The sequence below is a fragment of the Phoxinus phoxinus genome, assembly GCF_949152265.1.
Source record: "Phoxinus phoxinus genome assembly, chromosome: 22".
Lineage (NCBI taxonomy): Eukaryota > Metazoa > Chordata > Actinopteri > Cypriniformes > Leuciscidae > Phoxinus > Phoxinus phoxinus.
Genome location: NC_136897.1, coordinates 19,136,063 through 19,157,608, shown reverse-complemented (window position 1 = coordinate 19,157,608; position 21,546 = coordinate 19,136,063). Strand labels below are relative to the sequence as shown.

At 38.5% G+C, this 21,546-nt stretch overlaps 3 protein-coding genes across 6 annotated transcripts in view; 2 read left to right on the top strand and 1 right to left on the bottom strand.

Annotated features, from left to right (window-relative positions):
* Positions 1-859: 859 nt before the first annotated feature.
* On the top strand, positions 860-10,280 carry utp3 (UTP3 small subunit processome component). The gene is made up of 16 exons (XM_079597448.1): positions 860-1,072; positions 1,307-1,394; positions 1,589-1,645; positions 1,731-1,787; positions 1,920-2,025; positions 3,741-3,809; positions 3,925-4,046; positions 7,414-7,566; positions 7,682-7,753; positions 7,866-7,906; positions 8,784-8,880; positions 8,957-9,073; positions 9,156-9,289; positions 9,370-9,424; positions 9,889-9,996; positions 10,086-10,280. The coding sequence occupies exons 1-16, from the start codon at positions 1,056-1,058 to the stop codon at positions 10,173-10,175; spliced, it is 1,383 nt and encodes a 460-aa protein (XP_079453574.1). The 5' UTR covers positions 860-1,055; the 3' UTR covers positions 10,176-10,280.
* Positions 10,281-10,409: 129 nt separating this feature from the next.
* On the bottom strand, positions 10,410-15,045 carry ppcs (phosphopantothenoylcysteine synthetase). 2 transcript variants are annotated; one of them, XM_079597450.1, is made up of 4 exons: positions 14,968-15,045; positions 11,759-12,300; positions 11,563-11,666; positions 10,410-11,221 (listed from the first exon to the last, which is right to left on the bottom strand). In XM_079597450.1, the coding sequence occupies exons 2-4, from the start codon at positions 12,291-12,293 to the stop codon at positions 10,901-10,903; spliced, it is 960 nt and encodes a 319-aa protein (XP_079453576.1). In that variant the 5' UTR covers positions 12,294-12,300; positions 14,968-15,045; the 3' UTR covers positions 10,410-10,900. The 2 variants fall into 2 exon arrangements, with proteins under 2 accessions (XP_079453576.1, XP_079453575.1); XM_079597449.1 differs by lacking the exon at positions 14,968-15,045 and adding an exon at positions 12,738-12,903 and having other exon boundaries at positions 10,498-11,221.
* foxj3 (forkhead box J3) overlaps positions 13,933-21,546 on the top strand; it is an 86,230-nt gene continuing 78,616 nt past the window's right edge. For 2 of the 3 annotated variants that reach the window (XM_079597446.1, XM_079597445.1), the window contains exon 1: positions 13,933-14,172. The gene's annotated coding sequence lies outside the window, so the exon portion shown is untranslated. The other variant, XM_079597447.1, reaches the window with a different exon arrangement.

The following is a 21,546-nucleotide window of genomic DNA, read 5'->3' as shown; positions in this document are numbered from 1 at the left end:
GCGCCCAGAACTCGAGAGAAAATGGGTGGAGTCTAGACGTCCAGCGAGGGGGGATCGAATGTGGAGCAGGACGTTATTTGACTCTGCAGTGAGCACCACCTGCAGAACTCGATGGTCGGATGGAAGTTATGATCGTATTTGCTAGTGTGACTTCTTCTGCGTTCACACCATGCCACCTCTCTCTCTCTCTCTCTCTCTCTCTCTCTCTCTCTCTCTCTCTCTCTCTCTCTCTCTCTCTCTCTCTCTCTCTCTCTCTCTCTCTCTCTCTCTCTCTCTCTCTCTCTCTCTCTCTCTCTCTCTCTCTCTCTCTCTCTCTCTCTCTCTCTCTCTCTCTCTCTCTCTCTCTCTCTCTCTCTCTCTCTCTCTCTCTCTCTCTCTCTCTCTCTCTCTCTCTCTCTCTCTCTCTCTCTCTCTCTCTCTCTCTCTGTGTGTGTGTGTGTGTGTGTGTGTGGCGTGTGTGTGTGTGTGTGTGTGTGTGTGTGGCGTGTGTGTGGCCTGTTAGACCCTACATATAATACCAGAAAAGTTTGTGTAAAATCTTTTGTGGGGACATTTTATGGTCCCCATGAGTAAAACAGCTTATAAATCATCCTAAATCGTGTTTTTTGAAAATATAAAAATGCAGAAAGTTTTCTATATTTATGTGTATTCTATGGGATATAATACACAGTTTGCACTGCATAATAATAATCATTATGTCTATGAAAAGTCTCCATATAACCCAACATGTGTGTGTGATTATTGATTCTTGAGAATATTTTACGTAAAAGAACCATGCCCCAAAAAGTACTTTGAAACTGAAAATATAGAGACTTTTTTTTAAACAACGGATTAATTTAGGAGACTTTTATTTTGACACAGACTCACACGGTAGAGGAAGTACTCACTTAGTTTACTTCCTGTTCTAAACGCATGTGGGAAGTCCATGCGGATAGCTGTTTAGCTGTTTTCACCTAACTTTAGTTGTCTTAGTTTATGAGCTATACACTATTTGTAAACTGCTCGAATATTTAGATAACTAGATAAAGCAGTAATTTTTATCAGCCGATGACAGCATGGTCCGAGCAAGAAGGTTAGTAGTAACGTTACACTACAATGTGTCGTCCTCTACGACTAAACCAGTTAGTATTCCGCATCGTTACTAATAACAAATTGTATAAATAGACACGAGACAAAGCTGATTTTTGACTCCTGCACTACAAATGTCGGTGCAAACAGTTATTAAATATTATTAAGATCTTTATAATTAATTTATTAAATCGTTATCATTTTGCTAAATGCATTTATTTATTTATTTATTTTAAAGAGCAGTAAAAAAGCCTAGAACAAAGAGGCAACAAGAATTTGACAGCGATGATCCTGAAGCTTATAAAGATGAAGACAATCCAGATAAGGTAATTATACCTATATATATATATATATATATAATATATATATATATATATATATATATATATATATATATATATATGTGTGTGTGTGTGTGTGTGTGATACATATATACATATACATAACGTACATATAAACAACTTTGTTCACATATAATTGTGGCATTCTGGTTGCAAACATCTTTGTATTTTCTTTTCAGAATTCGTCAACATATGTGGAGGATAAAATTGATGAATTCCACAATGAAAAAATCGCTGTGAGTTTTTTTTTTCATGTTCTTTATGCATGAACAGGCATGTAATTATCCTAGTACATGTTTTATCTTTGACTTTGGTCTGTAGAAGCTCTTGGCTCGAGGGGTGCAGGAAGACAGTGACCAAGAGGATGGAAATAAAGCTGTAAGTGAATGAAACAATTATGAAACAATTGATAACTGGGAGCATGATTTTAAAGGCTTTTTATCGATGATGATTTTTTTTTTTTGAAAATCTTTGTTTGTTTTGAAACCATTGTTTTTTCTTTTTTTCTAGGAGGAGGTCATGCCCTTGACAATTTCTGAATCAGAGGATGATGAAGAAGAGGATAATAAAGAGGATACAGACATGGAAAGTGATCTGGAAGGAAAGAAAGATGATGGTAATATACTTTTAAAAAATATTCCAATTATAACTGTTTGTGTGTATTTAAAGGGGTGGTTTACTGCTTTTTTTCTTTGCATGATTGTATTTATGGGGTGCAATATAACATGTCTTCGTTTTTTTTTTTTTTTTTTAAGCCTTATTTTTCATAAATTTGACCTTTATTGTAAGCCGCCTTCTCCTCTGTCATTTGAACGACCGGTTGACTTCCTGATTCTATGAAACCACTCCCTCAGAAACAGGCATGGGCTCAGATTGGTTAGTTGGGCCGGTGCGTTGTAATTGGCTAAACTGCGCAGTGCACGTTGTCCGGAAACTTCACGCCCATCACCTTTACGGGCGAAAGTTGCATGTGCTCCGGTCAAATGTAAATAATGGCTACAATACTGCCGTACAGTTTGAGCCAGAATCAGACCCAGAAAGCGGCAATGAAGAGAGTCAAGCAGAACCTCCACAAACACGGCTCTTACAAAACGTTTCTGAATGGTAAATTTTTTTAAATTATTATTATTCTATTCTACTATTATTATATAATAATTTCGATACGCTGTTACTTGAAAATGCCACTGCTGACACTTGTTAGCTTTTGAGATACGGGTTTCTCCTGATTAAACATTTAATAACTGAATAAATGACTGAGTAATACCGCAGCTGAAGTTTGCTGTTGCGATTACATATATATTTTTTTAAACTTTATACACGTTTGTCTTACACACAAAATAGCATCGAACTAACTGGCTACTATAAACAAACAGCTTTGGCATTGGTTTACGTTCTTGATCAAATCGAAAAATTACATCATAAAGTATACATGGAAAATACATTTACATAATTAGTACATAATTACAAATTGCAGGTTCAAAATGTTTGTACGCGTTTGTCATAGACACACGAAATAGCATAATTAAGTGTCTATAACGCGAGCGCTGGCATTTGTTTACGTCCCTGATAAAACTAAAACATTACGTCTGAAATTATGTATGCAAACATTTAAAATTATTAAGTCTTACTTACAGGTTGTGGCCCAACAACGGCTGCCTCTGGTTTTAAAGTTGGAACTGCTTCATGTTTTAGAAACAGTTTCTTGTTTAATCCGGCATTGAATTCGTGGAGATTCTGGAAGCTGTCTTCCGTAAAATGCGCAGCACAGAGAGCTACGATTGTAATTTTCAGGAACATAATAAAACAGAAATTGTAGCCATTGTTGACGAACTACAGCGTCCATAGGAAGCCCGAACACCGAAGACATGACAGCTGGGTGAGAATAACACACTTTCGACGGCATGGCTACAGCTCTCCACTATAATTCTTCCACTTCCACAACGCCGCAGAAATATGGCCACGCCCCTTTTTTTTGCATATTCCGGAGGGAGGGTTGATGTGTAAATGTATGGGTTAGCTACGTATAAAACCCGGGAAGTATCTCGTTGTAGTCCCATTCGAGTCGTTTTTGTAGGCATTAAACTTCCTGATTTTTAAAAGACAATATATCTGCTTACATTGAACTTTCAGCGCAGCAACTTTGCAGATACTGTTCATGCACCAACAGCAACATTACACACTATTTAAAATGAAAAAAGTGAAATCGCAATCAACCACCCCTTTAAGAAACATATTCAAGAGCATTTAAAATATATTAAGCATATAACAGTATTTTATTGCCCTGCACATTGATGTTTGTGGCATTGTCTCTAACACTTCCATTTTTTACAGATCTTCCAAATGACATGGCTTGGGGAGAGAAAAAGAAGATTTTTTATAATTCTGATTATGTCACCAAAAGTAAGTATTTTTCATCTGACCTACATGCTGTATATATGACACATTGTAGCTTTATGTTCTTTTGCAATGCATACTATATCCATATAATAGCATGTTTGATTTGTATATTTTGTAGAGGGAAAATCTCTTGAAGAGGTTGATGCAGAAGACAAAGAAGAGGAAGAGGAGGCCAAAAACATTCAAAGAAGATTGGCAGCCAACCTAAGCGAAGAAGATTACGATCTAAACCTGCTTGAGGTACTAAAATGCTTTTTTTCTAAATGCATCAGGAGAGTTCAGGGCCCGTATTCATAAAAAAATCTTAAAGCTGCAGTCGGCAGATCTGGCAGATTGAGTGGACTTAGCCAAAGTTTTGAATGTTTACAACTCTCATGCTCCTCCCCCACTACCACCGAGCACCCTCCCATCGAGTTTGTGCTCGTCAGTGCGTGTGCACCAGATTTTCTGTGAACGGGCGCCCGTCTCTTCAGCATCGATCAACAACATGGAGTACTTACCATGTGTTCTTTTCCTTGGTTGTTTTGGACCTCCTAGCTCTGGTTGATAACCGAGGAATTGGAAGCTTGTTAGTAGATTTTCCCTCCACCATCACGCTTCGCACAATCCAACACACCTGCGAACTTCAGGCGTGTGCATGTGATATTGTAACATGCGCGAGGGGGGAGGGGGGATCTGTGGCGTGTGCACGAACTGTGATTGACAGTCATATCTCACACCCCCCTGTGCTGACTGGACCAGAAGAACCAGGAGCGGTGGATTTTTGCAAAACAAATAACAGGCTCCAGGTGGAGGTAGAAGCGCGGTTTTTCGTCTTATTTATGTTGTTCTGTCGGAGCATAGCTTCGGTTTCAGTGAATATGATCAAAAAAATCTTGCCGGCGGCAGCTTTAATGCAAAAAGTAGCTCCTAGGGACAAAATTCTTAGAAATACGGGCGTTTACTCTTTTCTTTACTAGGATTTTTTATTTAAAAGTAATTCAGAAAGCATCTTAACCCTAAAAAGAGGTCTTAAGGTCAAAATTGTTAGGAGTACGGACGATGACTTTTAAGAGGCTTAAGAGTTTCTTTTGCAGAGGAGAAAATGACAGAAAGACAAAGAGGAAGGAAATATTTGTCCAAAGTCCTGAAATTTTCGACTAAAAATGATGTTAGGAAAATAAACTTTAAATGAATTAGCTGCGCACTGTTCGCAGTACTTGGTAGCCTTGTTGTCCGCCTAAATTAATTATAAATAAACATAAAAAACTAGTAGGCTATTTGCAGTATATTAAATTGTTTTTGACCTAATTATTTTGCACTGAAATGAGTCTGACACGCGAGTCTGTCGGCTCTGACAGCGTGGCATCACGTGCACCTGCGCAATATCATAGCCTATGATTTCTAAAAATAGTACTATGTTGTCAACTAGTGATATCATCACAAGAACTTGAGGAATATGCAACATAATTTAGACAATTGTTTTTAACTGACAGACACTATCATTTCAGCCGCTGGGCAGCTCGCACAGAGTGAGGCTGAACATAGGAGCTCAGCTTCGCGGCTGAGACACGAATAGACTATTTACTTAAATATTTTACTCTTAAACACAAAAGGCATGTCCACTTTAATAAAAAAATAATATTTATTAAACAAACCAGATCAATTTCAATTCAAGATCAAGAGCAGAAACGGAATAAAGTGCATAACTGAAAAATAAATTATATATAAATCATATAAATTATAAATAAATTATAGGCTCAAAACTATTACAAACTATTCCAATCCTGTTTTCCTTTTTCTATTTAAAAAAAATGCTGCCACACTGCCAATGTCTTTGTTGACATGTAGAGGAGGACTGACTATGAATTAAACGCTCTCACAATTAAATAAATAATATTCTGCAAACCTTCTAGTAGCCTACTTTCTTCAATCTGTCTCTCTTCTCCGGTGGGTTGGGCTAATCCAAAAGAAGTGAAAACAGGATGAAATGAACGCGGCAATAAATCGACCAATCAGAATTTTGGTCGAGCCAGAACCAATAATCGACTGGGAGATTACAGCCCTAGATCTTATTAGAGACACGCTAACATCTCAGACACAGCGCAGGAATGCCATAACGCCAGAAATGAATCACTACATTAAGATATTTGGCAACTGGGAAATTGCAACAATGCAGCAGTGATGATTTTGGGTCTGTCACAACCCGCTGTAAGCAGAGTGATCACACAAACAGTTACAGCACTTTCAGAACCTCTTACTGTGTCGCAGTTCATTTAGTTTCCACTGGACATTCCCACCTTGCAGGCTCAAACAACTGCATTTATGAATATTGCAGGTTTCCCTGGTGCACAAGCAGAGGAATGAACCGTTAATAATTTATTATTAACCGCTATAAGCTCCCACGTCTGCTTCTTGCCCTGTGCTTTGACACCCGGCCCACATTTTCCTTTAAGGATGACCTTGTGTTCATTCACTAACTGGGCTAACAGTAAACACTGTTCCTCTGTCTAGTTGGGCTTTCTTGTCCTTGTTTTTTATTCCATGTTTGCTACATTAAAACCAACATTCAAACCACCACTTAAATAGACAGCAATCAGTGTAATTGGAAAGAGTGGAACAATTTTTATCATTCTAAGGCAATCAAATACCTTATAGGAAATTAACAGCATGGTAAAAAAAAAAATGGATTTATATACATAATGTGTGTGTGTGAGAGAGTAGACCCTATACTTAAAATCGCTATTTTTCCCTTGGACAAACAACCAATCACAGTCTTCAAAAGATTGTGTAATACATAGCAACGGGGTCAGCCCCGCCTCCTCACTAAGATGAAAGTTTCTGACTTTTCCTTGCTCAGAGTTGCTCTCAGATCGGTCCCGAATCACTCTTAAGCTAAGACTCCTACGTAGAAGTTTTTAAGCTAAATTAGGAGTTTTCTGAGAGGATTCTTAGGGCGCTTTCACACTTGGTTCGATTGCCTGTTCCGAACCGGAGTTCGATTGCTCCCCCTGCCCCCGATGGACTGTGTTCACATTATATTATTTGTATCAGAACCGCGGTACGCTTGCGTCATCAAGCTGCAGCTGGCGCGTAATCGTGTTGCTTGGTAACCGGCGCCGCTATAAATGAAAAGGCATCAAAATGGATAGAATTGGTCGTTTCACATTTGTTCTTTTTTTTTTTTTTTACCTTAGGTTTTGTTTTCAAAGAAAAGATACAGAAACACACTTGCGTCTGTCTGCCACAAAAGTACTAAAATCGTTCCAAAGACAGCGGGCTGTCCGCTGAAGACTATTTTTGCAGAGGCAACAGGCAAGCATAAATCATCTCTCTGCTTGCAGTGCGTCAATCCCGCTTTTCGTAACTGACGACTGTCCTGTCGACCACATTAACCAGTTCACATGAACCAGACCACCCTTTATAAGCGGACTCGAGTACGGTTCGCGGGTGAGCACCCAAGTTCGGTAGACAGCGTTCACGTCATCCAAACAAATCAAACTCTGACGTCATTCGAACCCGGGTGCGCACCAAAAATGCTAGTGTGAAAGCGCCCTTAGAATCTTTAAGAATACGGGCCCAGGTGTTTGCATCATATTACTCTTTGTGCTTTTCTGTGGTCTATTAGGAGTTTGCAGCAAACACTGAAGTGGAGAAGGAGGTGGAAAAAGAGGAAAGGATTGTGAAAGATTTGAAGACCATGTCACAGAAGGAAAAGCTCAAACTGCTGAAGAAAGAATCACCAGAGTTGTTGGAGCTTATTCAGGACTTCAAAGCAAAGGTAAAGGCTTGCAGCAATGACATTTATGTGGTCTTTTTAGCATTGCATTGCTATTAGGGGCTGTTGCACTCAGTGTTGTTGTATTGCTAAATTTGAGTATTTTTTGCATATTCAGCTTACAGAATTGAGGGATGAAGTTCAGCCCCTTGTGGAGATGGTCAAAGATGGACGGATTCCCCCTGGAAAGGTGAGTTAAATCTACATAATTATTGCTGTAAATAGACAATTATTCTATTTTAATGTAATTCCATTTAAAATTGACATTTTTATTTTTGCTTTGTATCCTTTCCATCCTCTAGGGTGCAACATACCTCATTACAAAACAACAACTTTATCTTAAGTAAGCCTCACCTATATCATGTTATATTCTCTAATTCTGTGATTGATTGCAGTATCACAAACACTACCATTCAAAAGTTTGTGGTCAGTAAGATTTTTTTGAAAGTCATACTTTTTTTCAGCAAGGATGCATTAAAATGCTGTTCTATTGAACTTTCAATTAATCAAAGAATCCCAAAAATGATATTTCAGTTTCCACAAAATATTAAGTAGCACAACTACCATCACAGGAATAAATCACATTTTAAACATTTATTTAAATGAAAACAGTTATTTTAAATAGTAAATTTGGGCATCTGAAAGGTAGTGGGTGTGCCAAAACGTCTTTACAATTGTTTGTGTGGGGAAGGGTTAGGGGTTAGTTTATGTTGTAGCATTGCGAATCCTCTGGAACGCCCTTACCTTTCAGAACGGCCATTACTCCAACCTGAGCTATCCCTGTCTCACTGACTGTAAACAAAGCAGCATTGCACTTCTAAACTACTTTATTTGGCATTAAACAGAGGGGAAAGAAAAAGTAATTGAAACTTTTCTGAACAGTCAGTTCCCTTCAGAGATACATTCATATAAACATAAACTCCCACCCCCTATCCAATATTTAGTTTTTTTTCCCCAATATTTCAACATTTTGGGAAATTTTTGCAATGCAGTTTGTGTGCAAGTCCGGAACAGAGATCGGCCAAAAAAACTAAAACGGTTGATAGCCGGTCAACTGGTGCATTTCTAAATATGACTGTTGTACTGTATTTTTGTAAAATAAATACAGCTTTGGGGCACATAAGAGACTTAAATTTTTTTTAAAAAAAAAACATTCGACCCCAAACTTTTTAACTATAGTTCCATTCTATTTTTCACTATGCATATTCCCTTCTTTCCAGCTATTGCACAAATATTAGTTTTTATTTGGTTCTAAAAGCTAAGCGAATTCCAGCACATAACCATCCTGTGATTGAGAGATTGCTGACCTACAGAAATGTAAGTACACTCAAATTAACCACAGTCATTCATTTAAAGAAGCTTTCAAGACTTCACCTCTTTATCACTTTCACAGCTGATAAATGAACTAGGAGCAGTAGATGCTAGACTGGCTCCTCAACTGCGGCAGCTTCTCTTTGGAGAACAGCAAGACAGAACTGCAAGGAGATCAGCCGGCAGCAAACATACCAAAGTAATTGCTTTTCCTTATTAATGTGTCCGTATTAGCATTGGCACCATTTTTGCTGAGTTTGACCTGTCTTTCTTTATTTTAGGTATCAGAAGAGGCTAAGTCGGAAGGAGAAGAGATGTCAGATTCAGACGAGGAAGCGAATCTGCGCTTCTACAATGCCATAGCGGAGAGGCAGAAACTCAAGAGGAAAAAGATTGATGCGCAGAACGAGGACGGGTGAGTCTATTTACAACATTCAGCCCTTGTGGTTTGTCATAATGTTTCAGAAATCTTACTGTCACTAACTGCATTACCAGATTGGTGGAAGAGGAACAGATAAAGGGAGATGCTAAAAGAAGGATCACCTATCAGGTGAGGTGTTGTGGTTAATATGCCTTCAACTCGTACCCAAACAATTGCCCCCAGACTATGGAATGACTTGCCCATATCGATTAGACTGGCCTCATCTTTATCTGTTTTTAAATCTAAATTAAAAACATTTTTGTTCGATAAAGCATTTAGTACATGTTGAAGCACCCTTCCATTGTACTTTCATTGTTATTTTAAAATGTTGAAGCACTTATTTTATGGTATTTTACATACATATATATATATATATATATATATAGGGTTTTTTTTGTACTGTGTTGTATTGTTAGTTTTTGTGTTTTTAGTTATTGTAAAGCACATTGGACAATGTGGGTTGTATTTAATTGTGCTAATAAATTGCCATTGCCAAATGACCTGAAAGTCAGCCATTTCCCAAAACATCTATACAATTTGAAACAATATTACGGACAGTGTTATCATATTCACATCATATGTTTTGTGAAAAGATGTCCAAGAACAAAGGGCTCACACCCAAGAGGAAGAAGATTGACCGGAATCCCAGAGTCAAACACAGAGAGAAGTTCAGACGTGCCCAGATTCGTCGCAAGGGTCAGGTAAGTGTCATAGGATTCATTTGTTTAATCCACTTTCATTTGTAAAGCACTATCCAGAACGGACACTGATTACAGATTATTTGTGTCAGGTTCGTGAGGTGCGGCGCGAGGAGACGAGATACAGTGGAGAATGGTCTGGTATTCGTGCTGGAGTTAAGAGGAGCGTCAAATTCAAGTGATAAATCTACAGATGATACTCATCCAAGCTTGAATATGATATTAAAATGGACTTTTCTGGTGTTTCTTTTTATACTCTCTATCCCAGATATCAACAGATGGAAATGACATGTTTTATGCAACAATTCAAATAATGAATGAAATAAAATCTCAAGTTCAAGATTGTGCAAAATGTTTTTTGGGGATGCATGCAGTGCTTTTCAAAATATTCATATTCAAAGAATGTACTTCAAAGTACTAAAGTGTTTAATTTAATGTTTATTGCAGAAACCTATTTATACATGTTATTATTGTACATTTAATTTACATCATCAGCTGTTAGAGTTTGATTTGCTGTAGACAGACTCAATTTAATAAACAAGAACAGATTTAAGATATTAGGCAAAGGTGAGTTTAGGATGATAGCTACTGAAGCATATATTTATTTATATCATTCATTTTGTTTTTAAACTGATTAAAGGCCAAAGAAAATTGCTAAAATAAGATGTTTGCAGATCTCTTTGTACAGAGGAAATTAATAAAAGAAATTGATAGATCTGTAATAAGCAACTGAATTTCACAACAGAGAAGTTTCCGAACTCGCAGCAGTCACAAATAACCACAAATCAATTTTCCAGGATAAACTTCTCTTTTCTAATTTGAACCATAATCATTACAAGATAACTAAACATTCATCATGTCTGAAAGAGCAACTTGAGCTTACATGCTATGAAGTCAGCAAGGTTTTTCATACTTGAGACATAAATTGACTGTGTGCTGCAGTCAGATTACTGACAATCCTGTCCTCAATCTCTAGCTCTTTCTGCACTTCCTCGTCTGTGAGGACCAGCTGGTGTTGCGTGTCTTTGGTGACGACAACAACATAACCACGGCGAGTGTCAAGAACATTTGCAACCACTGCCTGGTGGTTGTACGTTTCTAAGGCACGCTGTGCTCGCTCCAAAAGTATGGTGGGGTCCGTTTCCAGCTTGAAAGAAGTGACAAATGCCTGAGGTGCCCAGTCCTTCACCAATGGAGACAGCATCTTGGGAACCATCTTCATACTTATCTACATAACATAAACAAGCAAATGAACAACGTCATATATCGTTTAGAGCCTAGATTAACCAAATTTAGACTAGCACAGTTTTCTGCTAGGGGGTCCATGTTATAAAAACACGTTAACAAAGAATAAATGATTTTAAAAATACATCAAAACAGAACAGTATTATAGTAAACAGAAAAAAGTAATAATGTAAAAGTATTTTACACATAAATAGGGTCTTTATCCATGAAAATACATAGCTAAATGTGGAATTTTAGAATTGGGTCCCTTGCACAAGGGTGATCATATTTAGCGATCCGTGGCTTCTAAAAGACTGAATTAAAATTTGTATTTTCACACAACACCTGAAGTGGCCCATTAGAGGACTGAATTTTATGTTCTGGCATTTCAGATGCTGGGATGTAGAAATCAGAAACAGCAGCAGCCAAATAAAACATAGCCTTGGATCCTAGGAGGGGAAAAACAGAATTAATTATAACTACTAGTAATCCCACTAAAAATGTATTCGGCCTAAAGTAATCAAAAGGTGGCTTTGTTTACCTATGGAGCTTAATGCTTGGGCTGCAGCTTTGAGAAGATGAAGGTACTCTGACAAGGTGTTGAATTCCACCGGCAGCAGTAATCCTGCAGCTTTCACTGCCTGATAGCGCTTTAAAACCTTTGCAATGTTTGGAAGTGTGTTCTGATCCACCAGGATCTGACCAGTGTCCTCCTTACCAGTCTCTAATTGTAAACTATCCATTAAATTGACCCCTGCGTACAGACGAGTATATGGGTAGAGAGAACGATGCCTGTGCAGAAAGATCACTGCATAGCCTGAGTCCAGGAAATACTCAGCAGAGGATGCCCCTCGCCGACCACTGCTGAAGTTGTCCAGGAATCGCACCGTTCGGGATTCCAGAGGAACTTTAGTTCCCCCCGAGGTGATCAGAACTACTCTGCGCCCGGCCGATGTGTGATCTTCAGCAAACTCTGCCATGAGTTTCCTGACCTCCTCCACATGAGAGGGGACCGCAAACTCTTTAGACAGTCTTTCATCCACTGCACTTGAGGCTGAGGGGTCAAAGTGGGCCATTGTAAACCTGAAAAAAAGTTTCAGTTATTGAAGTGTTATCAATAGCTATGTGGTTATAAATGCCAATTTTGAATTAAAAATATGCTAAAGACGATGACCTGACACATTCCAGAGCCAAAATTATGCCATTAAATGTTACATAATATTGTCACTGAGCAGCACAGTATATCAATATACTGTTGTTGGTCAACTATGAAATGAAGGTCAGATATATATTTTACCACATGCATGCAATAATTCCAAGTGTGAGCGAGCATCATAAATTATCATCATGACTTTCACAAGACAAAAAGAAAATTTCTTCTAACATGCGTACTAATTACACTAATCTTATATGTTGAAACCTAAACACAATAATATAAACATTCTCGCTGTCAGTGTATGCTGCTCTTGTTATCGCGCTGATATTAATAAATGAACAAAATAAGCTTAACGAAGGTTTACCTGTTTGCTCACTCACAAATAAAACGCGCAAAAATATATAATTAACTTGCGAATGACCCTAATAAACTTGGACTGAGTGTGTGACAGATCAGCAGAAACAGTTCCTACAACTTATAGGGGTTTACTGTGCGCGTGCGCAGCTTTGGCTGTTGTGATTGGCTCTTTCAGAGGTCTGCTGTGTAAATTCCAAAATAAAGGTTTTTAGATTATTGTTATTCCTTCGGCTTTTATGTGGATCATGGAACAGTAATATGAAAAGACAGAAATACACAGGAAAACAGAGATAAAAGAAGGACAGTGTAATACATTATTTATTTAATGTATTTAATTTACTATGGTCAATAAACTGTGGTATAATATACCATCCAAAAAAAAAAAAAAAAAAACCGGCATTGTAGGCTTTGTAGGAGGAATGAACTACAAAATATGTGTAAACATATAGTCCACCTCCAGGTTCACAGGGGGCAGCATTGTTTAAGCAATGCGAAATGAGAAGTATTTATACCATAGACTGTAAAAAAAAAATAGATTTATACAGCTAAAAGCTGTATTATTATTAATGTTATATTCCCATCCTACAAATAAAGTTTACGGTATTGCCTAACTCTTTTTTATAAGATCCACAATTATAAAAAAGATTAAGAAAATAATAATGGAATTAAATACAATTAAAATACAATTAATAAAGAAGATGTTATTTGAAAACAGAAACACCATGTACAAAAAAAGGTAAAACTAGTATTTATGAGTATATAATATTTAAATATAAAGTAGCTAATATTTTTTCTTCCTCCAGACACTGTGGAAACCTCGTCATTAAATTAACTTATAATAATAATAATAATTCTATTTATATTTTATTAAAAAATAAAAATTGGGTGGGTACTATTCACACATTCCGAAAATGTACATAATATACCGCCTCTCATTCGAAACAGACTTTATGATCTGTATTATTATTAGCAGTAAAGTTTACAATGACTATCAGTACATTTAATATTCGAAGTTTTTTTTTTACGATATGATTATGCTTAATATGATAATGGTAAATGTGAAAAGTCATTGATAATAATTCTCATGTCAATATTTTTGTACACTAAAGGCACTACTTTCCGGCTGCAAACCCTGTCGCAGCTTGGTACAGTGAGGCGTTCTCCGGCTAATGCCCAAAAGTAGTTCCGGATTTTTGATCCGCGCAGTCCCCGGATGTTAGCTATTCAGAGAGAAAGACGAACGAGCGAGAGAGAGGCGGAGAAGCTAGGAGACGCCACGGACAAACCGGTAAAGGGATTGCGGGTCTCAAACCCACGATAAACACGGAGAGCTGAGGCTCATTTCGAGGAGAGAGAGGGAGCTGTGATCGAAAAAAGGAAGGGGAGGGGACGCCTAACTTTGACAGACCTGCACTGGCCTCCAGTAGCGGACACGAGCCTGGGTGAGTGCGGGGAACGTTACAAGCTTGCGACATGGAGCTCGCGAAGTTGAAGTCAGGGCCCGCGAAAAATGGACGACTTTAACTGTTAGTTGTGTGGTGCTGAAGTTCTGAGTAGAGCGGGAGGACAGACGTTCAGGCCTCATGTGGTATGTTGCTGCCGCCGTCGGTCGGGGGCAGGTGGGGACACTGCAAGCTCCACTGTCACAGGAGAACAAGTTTAGTTAGCAAGCCAGCTAGCCGCCAATACGGTTGTTGTCAGACAGGTAGCGAGAGTGAGCAGCTAATTAGCCGCCAGTTTTACTTTAGCTCGCCTGCTTTTTGTTCGCGTATCTGACAGGCGTCTGACGTGAAATATTTGTGACTGAAACTCGGTCAGTAAGGCGAGCTGGAAGGGGGCTCTTCGACCGGGAACTGCCAAACGAGCAACTTTAGGTCCTGTCAACTAACAGTAGTTGGAGGTGGAGGCCGTATCTATTAATATTTTGGAAACAGACGCGCGGCAGCTGCGTGTCATTTTAAATACGAATCCTGGCCAACTTTTGGTGCCATTAATATGCATTCGAGTTCTGTTTTTGTGCCAACAAGAGATGCATGATTGTTTATGGAGCGTTATTGAGATTTTAGTTTGACTGAATGAAGTTGTGCTTGAGTTATTTCCTCTCTATCTCACAGCATATGCTGGATGAATTAGCATTATATGTGAATTCGACGACGAGGGATAATACTTAGTAAGTTTCTACAGTTTGAATCCTATATAGTGCCACATTTGCAAAATTTCATACCCATCTAGGTTACCTTGGCTGTCATAGTCGATGCAAGACTAGTCCCCCGTCTAGTCAGCAGTCAGCAGCTGGAATGTTACCCGCTGTCTGTATTTGGGGTTTCCCCTCTAGCTACTGCGAATAGAGACCTTTGCGGTCATGTTGTGCTCCGTGTTGAATTTCCTTCTTGTTGTTAATACCGCGATTTCTAACGTTTATAATTTATATGGAGCAACCATAATTTGACATTAAGCCAAAACACCACAGGTGATGGATAATACAAACAGATATCACTACTCCTTCCCAGATGATTAATCTCTGTATATGACAGTTGTTACGTACTACAAGTTTCTGAAATGGTATGTTTAAATATGCAAATAAGTCGTTATCAAATAAAATATGCACTAATTTACATAAAAGGGTTTTACAGAGGGAATGTTTTGATATCAAATTGGGAATTATTCTTATTTTATTCCATGTTTTAGTACAATTTAGTCTTAGTATTTGTATCTGTATTTCTCCTGTAGAATGCCTGAGCATTTCAATGTTCGAACTGTCACTGACATCTTGTGCATATGACAAATGAACTTGAAACTAAATTGTAAAATACTGTCAACAGTCAGAAAAAAATAATTTTCACCATGTTTTTAGGAATGAAAAATAAATCAGGCAAATTATATATGAACAAGCCCCTCTGTAAAAACATCATAATAGAGATGGTAATAACACTGGAAAGTTTGGTGTAAGTTCTACTGAAGTGGAGGTTTCTGGCTCAGTGCATGAGATAAAGCAAATTTTGAGAAAACATCCTATATTGTGTGATGAATATGTACTGATGCATATAGAGAAACTGCAATAAAATAAAAATTTAATGTGTATTTTGGATGTCTTCTGTTCACTAGTCTGAACACCTTATGGAACAAAATAGCCGAACACCTCAAAATTGACCAGTGCTTGAAAAAACAATGGTTTTGCCTGTAGATGACAATGACAGCTTGTCTGCATATTTTTGCATGCACGTTACATTTGTAATGGCCTGATAAAGATCGACCATCAGCATTCTATTAGTTATAATGGGATCCTGACCCCCCCCCCCCCCCCATTCACTTAAAGAGTAGAGTACGAATGGAGAGATGTTGAATTATGCACCAGCATGCTTAAAATATTGAATGATGGACATATGTGAACTACCCGAGACATATTTTCCCCACCCAGTCAGTGTGGCAGTACAATAGTGTGAAAGATTCACGTTAGCACCAGACTTGTTTGTCTTTGGGTTGTCAGCTCACAGAACGCAGAAAATGATTGAACCATCAGTTGCCTGTCAGAACATGCCTGGTGGTTCTTGTGCTGAAACTGATGCCTTTTAGTATTTACAATTATTGCATCAAAAACATTGTTACATTTGTTTAAAAATTATTTAAGTCACGCATGTTATGCTGTACATTTTGATCTCTGTAACTTTTTGTACCCTTATATTAATATAAAATGTTATAGCGGACTATCAGGCTACACTGGGGTGGTCAATATGACTAATGATTAATACGGCATTAAAAAACAGTTCAGTACTCGCACTGAATGAGCAGCGGCTTAATGTGCGGGCATTTCTCTCAGACAGCACACACATTTATCAAAAATAGTCGTCTTTTGCTCGTGAACGGTTTAAAATCACTTGTTTTTCAAATGTGCTGACATTAGGGATGTTTTTTTTTTATTTCTAAATATTTGATAACAGCATACCTATTTTTGCTATTTTATTGAATTTGATCAGCTTATACCATACATCACCAAATCCATTGCTGCTGCTTGCTCATGCTTTTGCTGTTGTTTTCCCACCAAAATGCCATTTCCTGTAGGATAGTGTCATTAGGGACCTGACATTTGTTAGTTAAATGTATATTATGTATTATATAGATATTAGAAAAGATTATCGGGGTGGAAAGTGACAGAAGAAAAACCTATGAATTGATTACCATATAAAACATGTTTTGTTTGAAACAATTTTATTAGATAAATCATGTTTACTCAGTCAAGTTTAAAATTCATCTCTGTTCATAAAAGTAAAACTAATATGGTTCCAATCTTTACAAATTGTGATTTTTAGTATCTTCACAGTGAAGTCGACTGAGAGTAGCCATGAAAGAAGTTTTTGTTACTCTGGTTTTAAATCCTGTCTTAAGAAAGGTATTAGCCCTTAAGTGTCTTTTATCTTTTAACTTGTTCTGTATGTTGTTCATTAGTGCTTTGCTAAATGGGCTGGAATGGGAGCTGTTAAAGAACACAAGCATGGCATCTGTTGTAGCGTAGCATAACTGTTCCCATGCCAGGATCTGACGAGGCCTTCGCTGCAGTATTGCATACAGACTCGTCTCTGTCTTGCCCTCAGGCCTCAATGGGCATCCTGCCGCTACGTCTAAACTCACCTGGAAACTGCTGGCTTTATGCATTCCACCTACTTTATCATCGCTAAACGACGCTATAGGCTACACGCCAAATGGGGCATTGTATGGTGCTTTAGATCTTTGGTGACTGCGTTATTAATTTTTTATATGTTGGAGCTATACGGTGTTCAGTGTAATGAGCTGTCTTTACCGTTACGCTGTTTACAGTGTTTTTTATTTTTCCCCTCTGCTGAATTGGTTAATGAGATTTTGTCCCACATTTAGAAAAGTTAAGCCTTATTCCAGCTGTGCTGCACAAACATCTGTTCTCTTACATTTGAGTCGTGTGAAACCAGTGTATCATTTTCTTCTTCTGTCTGGTTGCAACAAGTGGTTTGCTTCCCATTTTCCCCATTAGATTTTCAAAGTCAGGCAGATTTTAATTTGTAATGTTAAAAGCACCATAATGACATTGAATTAGTAGTAAGGCGTGTGTAGATTGAGCAGTCTGACGTGGGCAAAGAAGAGACAGCCCCTCACCTTTCGCATACCAATTGCTCATTTGGAATTCAGCGGTGGCCCTTTGCCCAGCCCTGTCTCACTCAGAGGCTTTTAATTTTCCCCCCTTGTTGAAGCGATTATTCAAATGGCAGTCCGTGAGATGAAGTTATCAGACCCCTGTTGGTAAATGGGGTCCAGGCAAGCTAAATGCATGGCTTCCCCAGCTCAGAAACCGCCCATCAGGTAACCGCATGTTACATTGCTCCTACTCTCCCTCTGGCGATGACATTAAATATCTTGATGATCATTTTTTTATTGTTGCTCTTCTGTATATATTGTCTTTTTTAACTTCCTGCTACCCTCAGTGGTTGTCAATATGTGTTTAAGCATAGAAATTAGTCAGAGGATAGCACTCTTGCAATGCTAGTGTTAATATAATTAGGGTTTATTTAGTTAAATGGAGAATCATTTACAGTCAGGTAAGCAGTGTTGATTCAGACAAGCTGCCACCATTAATATTACAGCCTCTTTCTTTTTGTATTAGGTAGGCTATGTGATAAAGAACGTATTTTCATAATCAACTAGTCTGTGGTTGTCTGAAAGACTAGTCAACTAAACTGTGTGAAGGAGGCCAAGTATCTACTTGGGTTGTGTTCCTCAAGGATACATCAAAGCTGAGTGCAGCTTAATAACTGTTAGATATAGAGCTTTGTTGGCAATATTGATTCCTCAATTTTAACTGATCTTCATTTTGATGAACCAACATTGATTCTTAAAATCTCAATATCGATATTTTAGTCCATGCTGTTTTCTGTTAATGCACGAACAAAACTTCACTATCACATTTTGTCACCTTAAAATGTACCAAATACGCCTATTTTATATTGTATATTTCAAGCTGTTGCAATAACGCCTTGCATGCCGAAGCTCTTGTTATGGCAAAATCCGATAATGAAGCCTTGCTGTGCTAGTGGTGAGAGTCAGTAAGTAGCTCGGTCTTCATTAGCAAAGCCGTTCATCACTAGAATGCAGATGAGCTATGAAGCCATTCATCTATGATTCCAATTTCAATCGTGTTTGCAGTTATATTATGTGAGCCCACTTTTTCATGTACAAGAAGTCTCTTTATGTAAAAGATCACCAGGGGATAATTGCACTTAAGTGAACCTCATTTGAAACTGACCAGGGCAATTACATTAACTGCAGTTCCAGGTCTAGGCATTTTTGGGCCACCGGTTGTAGGCCTGTCATGATAACTTCTTTTTGATAATTTTAAGACCATTTTATGCCATTTTAATATATAACCATAACAACAGCATAATAATGCAATTAGGCCTACACACTTTCTAATGACAACTAATTTGTAATTCTTAAGAATATTTAGCTACTGGAATTGGTGTCAAATTAAATATCCTAAAAAAAATGGAATAAAATGCACTTATATGGAGATTTTCCATCTACCAATTTTTCCCTGACTTTCTTGTCTCAGTAAAGGCCTCATTATACTTCTGCGTCGAACTCACGCCGTAGCTACTTCGTAGGCTGTGTGTAGCGTGCGTACCCTGACGTGCACCTGTCCAAAAATGTAACAACGGGTCAATTCTACGCGGACGCAAGCGCTGTGATTGGTCTGCTAGAACCCCTCCCTCGGGTTTCACACGCTCCCTCTGCATGTGTAATTGCGCGCCAACACGGACAACGACGCAGAAGTATAAACGAAAACCAACGCGTTGCCTACAGCGTAGAGGCTCCGGCGTAGGTCCGACGCAGAAGTATAAATCAGCCTTAAGGGTACACATTATTGCTGAAAAACACAAACCTTCCTTAGCAGTCAGATGTCCATATGAACAAAGGTAAAGATTCCTTAGGCCATATCTGCTGCTAAATCTATTTTTCTAGAGGCGTATAAAAAAAAAAGAAGTAACTTCTGAACTTCGTGTATATAACGCCGCATCATGCACGAGATGCTGCAAAAGATGTGAGTGCAACGGTAATATACGTCCGTCTAGTACACCTTTACATAGAAAAACAATGGAAAAACAGCGCAAAACGTGTCCTCTGTGAAAACTAGACACTTGCAACTGCCATGTCCTGTGTGAAACGGCCTTAGCTGTGAGTGTGCACCATTTCGCGCAGTCATATTTATATTTGCAGCGGAACAGTGGGATTTATTTGGAATTATTCTTCCAAACTGTCTTAAGTGTAACGAAAACGTTATTGCGGCTCGCGAATGACACCTTCTTTTCACCTATCGATGTCTACTCTGTGTATGAAGGAGCTGCCTGAGCCCCACTTTCACTTCCAACATGGAGAGCAGATGATAGAGGCAGCGCAGAATGTTGGTAACTAATTTTTACGCAACCATAATGGGCAATATATTGCGTCACCAAAGATAATCGAGGTCATGTCCAATATCGTGCAATAAGTCAGTATATTGCCTATATATGGCCTAACCAGTTGCTAGTTTCGCAGTTTCAAGGCTATGATCAGATTGGAAATGGATTGACATTGAATAGCAGAACAATTTTGAGCATATTCATTCTCATGAATGACAATCAAAATATTTTAGCGAATACAAAAAATGAGCTTTTCACAAGGTGTTACGAGCTGAAGCCAACACAGTTTCTTCAGGCGAAACCTCTGGGGCTTTTGGGAGCTGTTTTATTATTAATGTAATTCAGGAGCCAAATTTCGAGTTTTGCTCAGCTGGGTGCTTTAATCTATTTTTGCTGTAAATTAATGAATTTTTAAAGAGCCCCTCACTAGATATGGGTGGATATGGGAATGCTGCACTGGTTCAGAGTTTTTCAAACAACCCCCCACCCCTGGGAAGAGGAGCGCGGATCTACCGAAGCACTATACTTTCATTTTTTATTAATGCTGAAATACTCTGCCAGAGCTCTACCAGTCTCTCCATGTACAGAGAACTTTGTTAGATGTTGGTGTGTGCTGTGCTGTGCTGCACTGGCAGATCCAACAGCAGTTGGAACTCCAGATATGCAGTGCAGTGGACAGATTATGTGTCATCCGCCCCCATTACCTGGCTGGAGACCCGTTCTACCATCCGGATCAAGTTTTTCACGGGTGCAAACGGGGCCTTGACTGCCTTTTTGGCCTCATGCATCGGTTTAACTGACCTCCTTACCAATCTACTGTAACGTTTTGTGGTTTCAGTAGGTTGCATGCAGTCAGTCACTTTCATTAACCATACGGCATTACCTATTTGAGTACACATGCCCTCTGTTCACCACAGGCACGTCAGAGAAATGTGTGGGGATACACCTTTGGGTATTTTCATTCCTTTCAGTATGACGGCAGAAAAAATTCTTGCTGCATTGCCTATTTGTCCTTGGTGAAACAGGCTGGTCTGCAAAGGAAGCGTCACAGTGGAATTGAAAGACTTTGTGTATCTTGTGTCTCTTAAAACAGTAAGAGCAGCACAGAATACTTCACTTGGTGCGTTCTAAAGGTAAAGGAGACTTTCTTGTTCAGCAGAGATGGACACTGTGAGGAGGGAAAGGATTTTACCTAGATTACACAGCTTAAATAATCACAATCAAGCTTAGCTAATAATACCATTTAATAACCATTTTAATTACTTTAGCTTACTGCACACTCAGCTGTAGATACAAATGCACTTCTGGGGAAGCCCTAATAACTTGCTAAAGATGGTCAATTATCCATGCTCTGTGCTCAGAGAGCAATTTCTGCCCAGTTCCCTCTATGTTTTG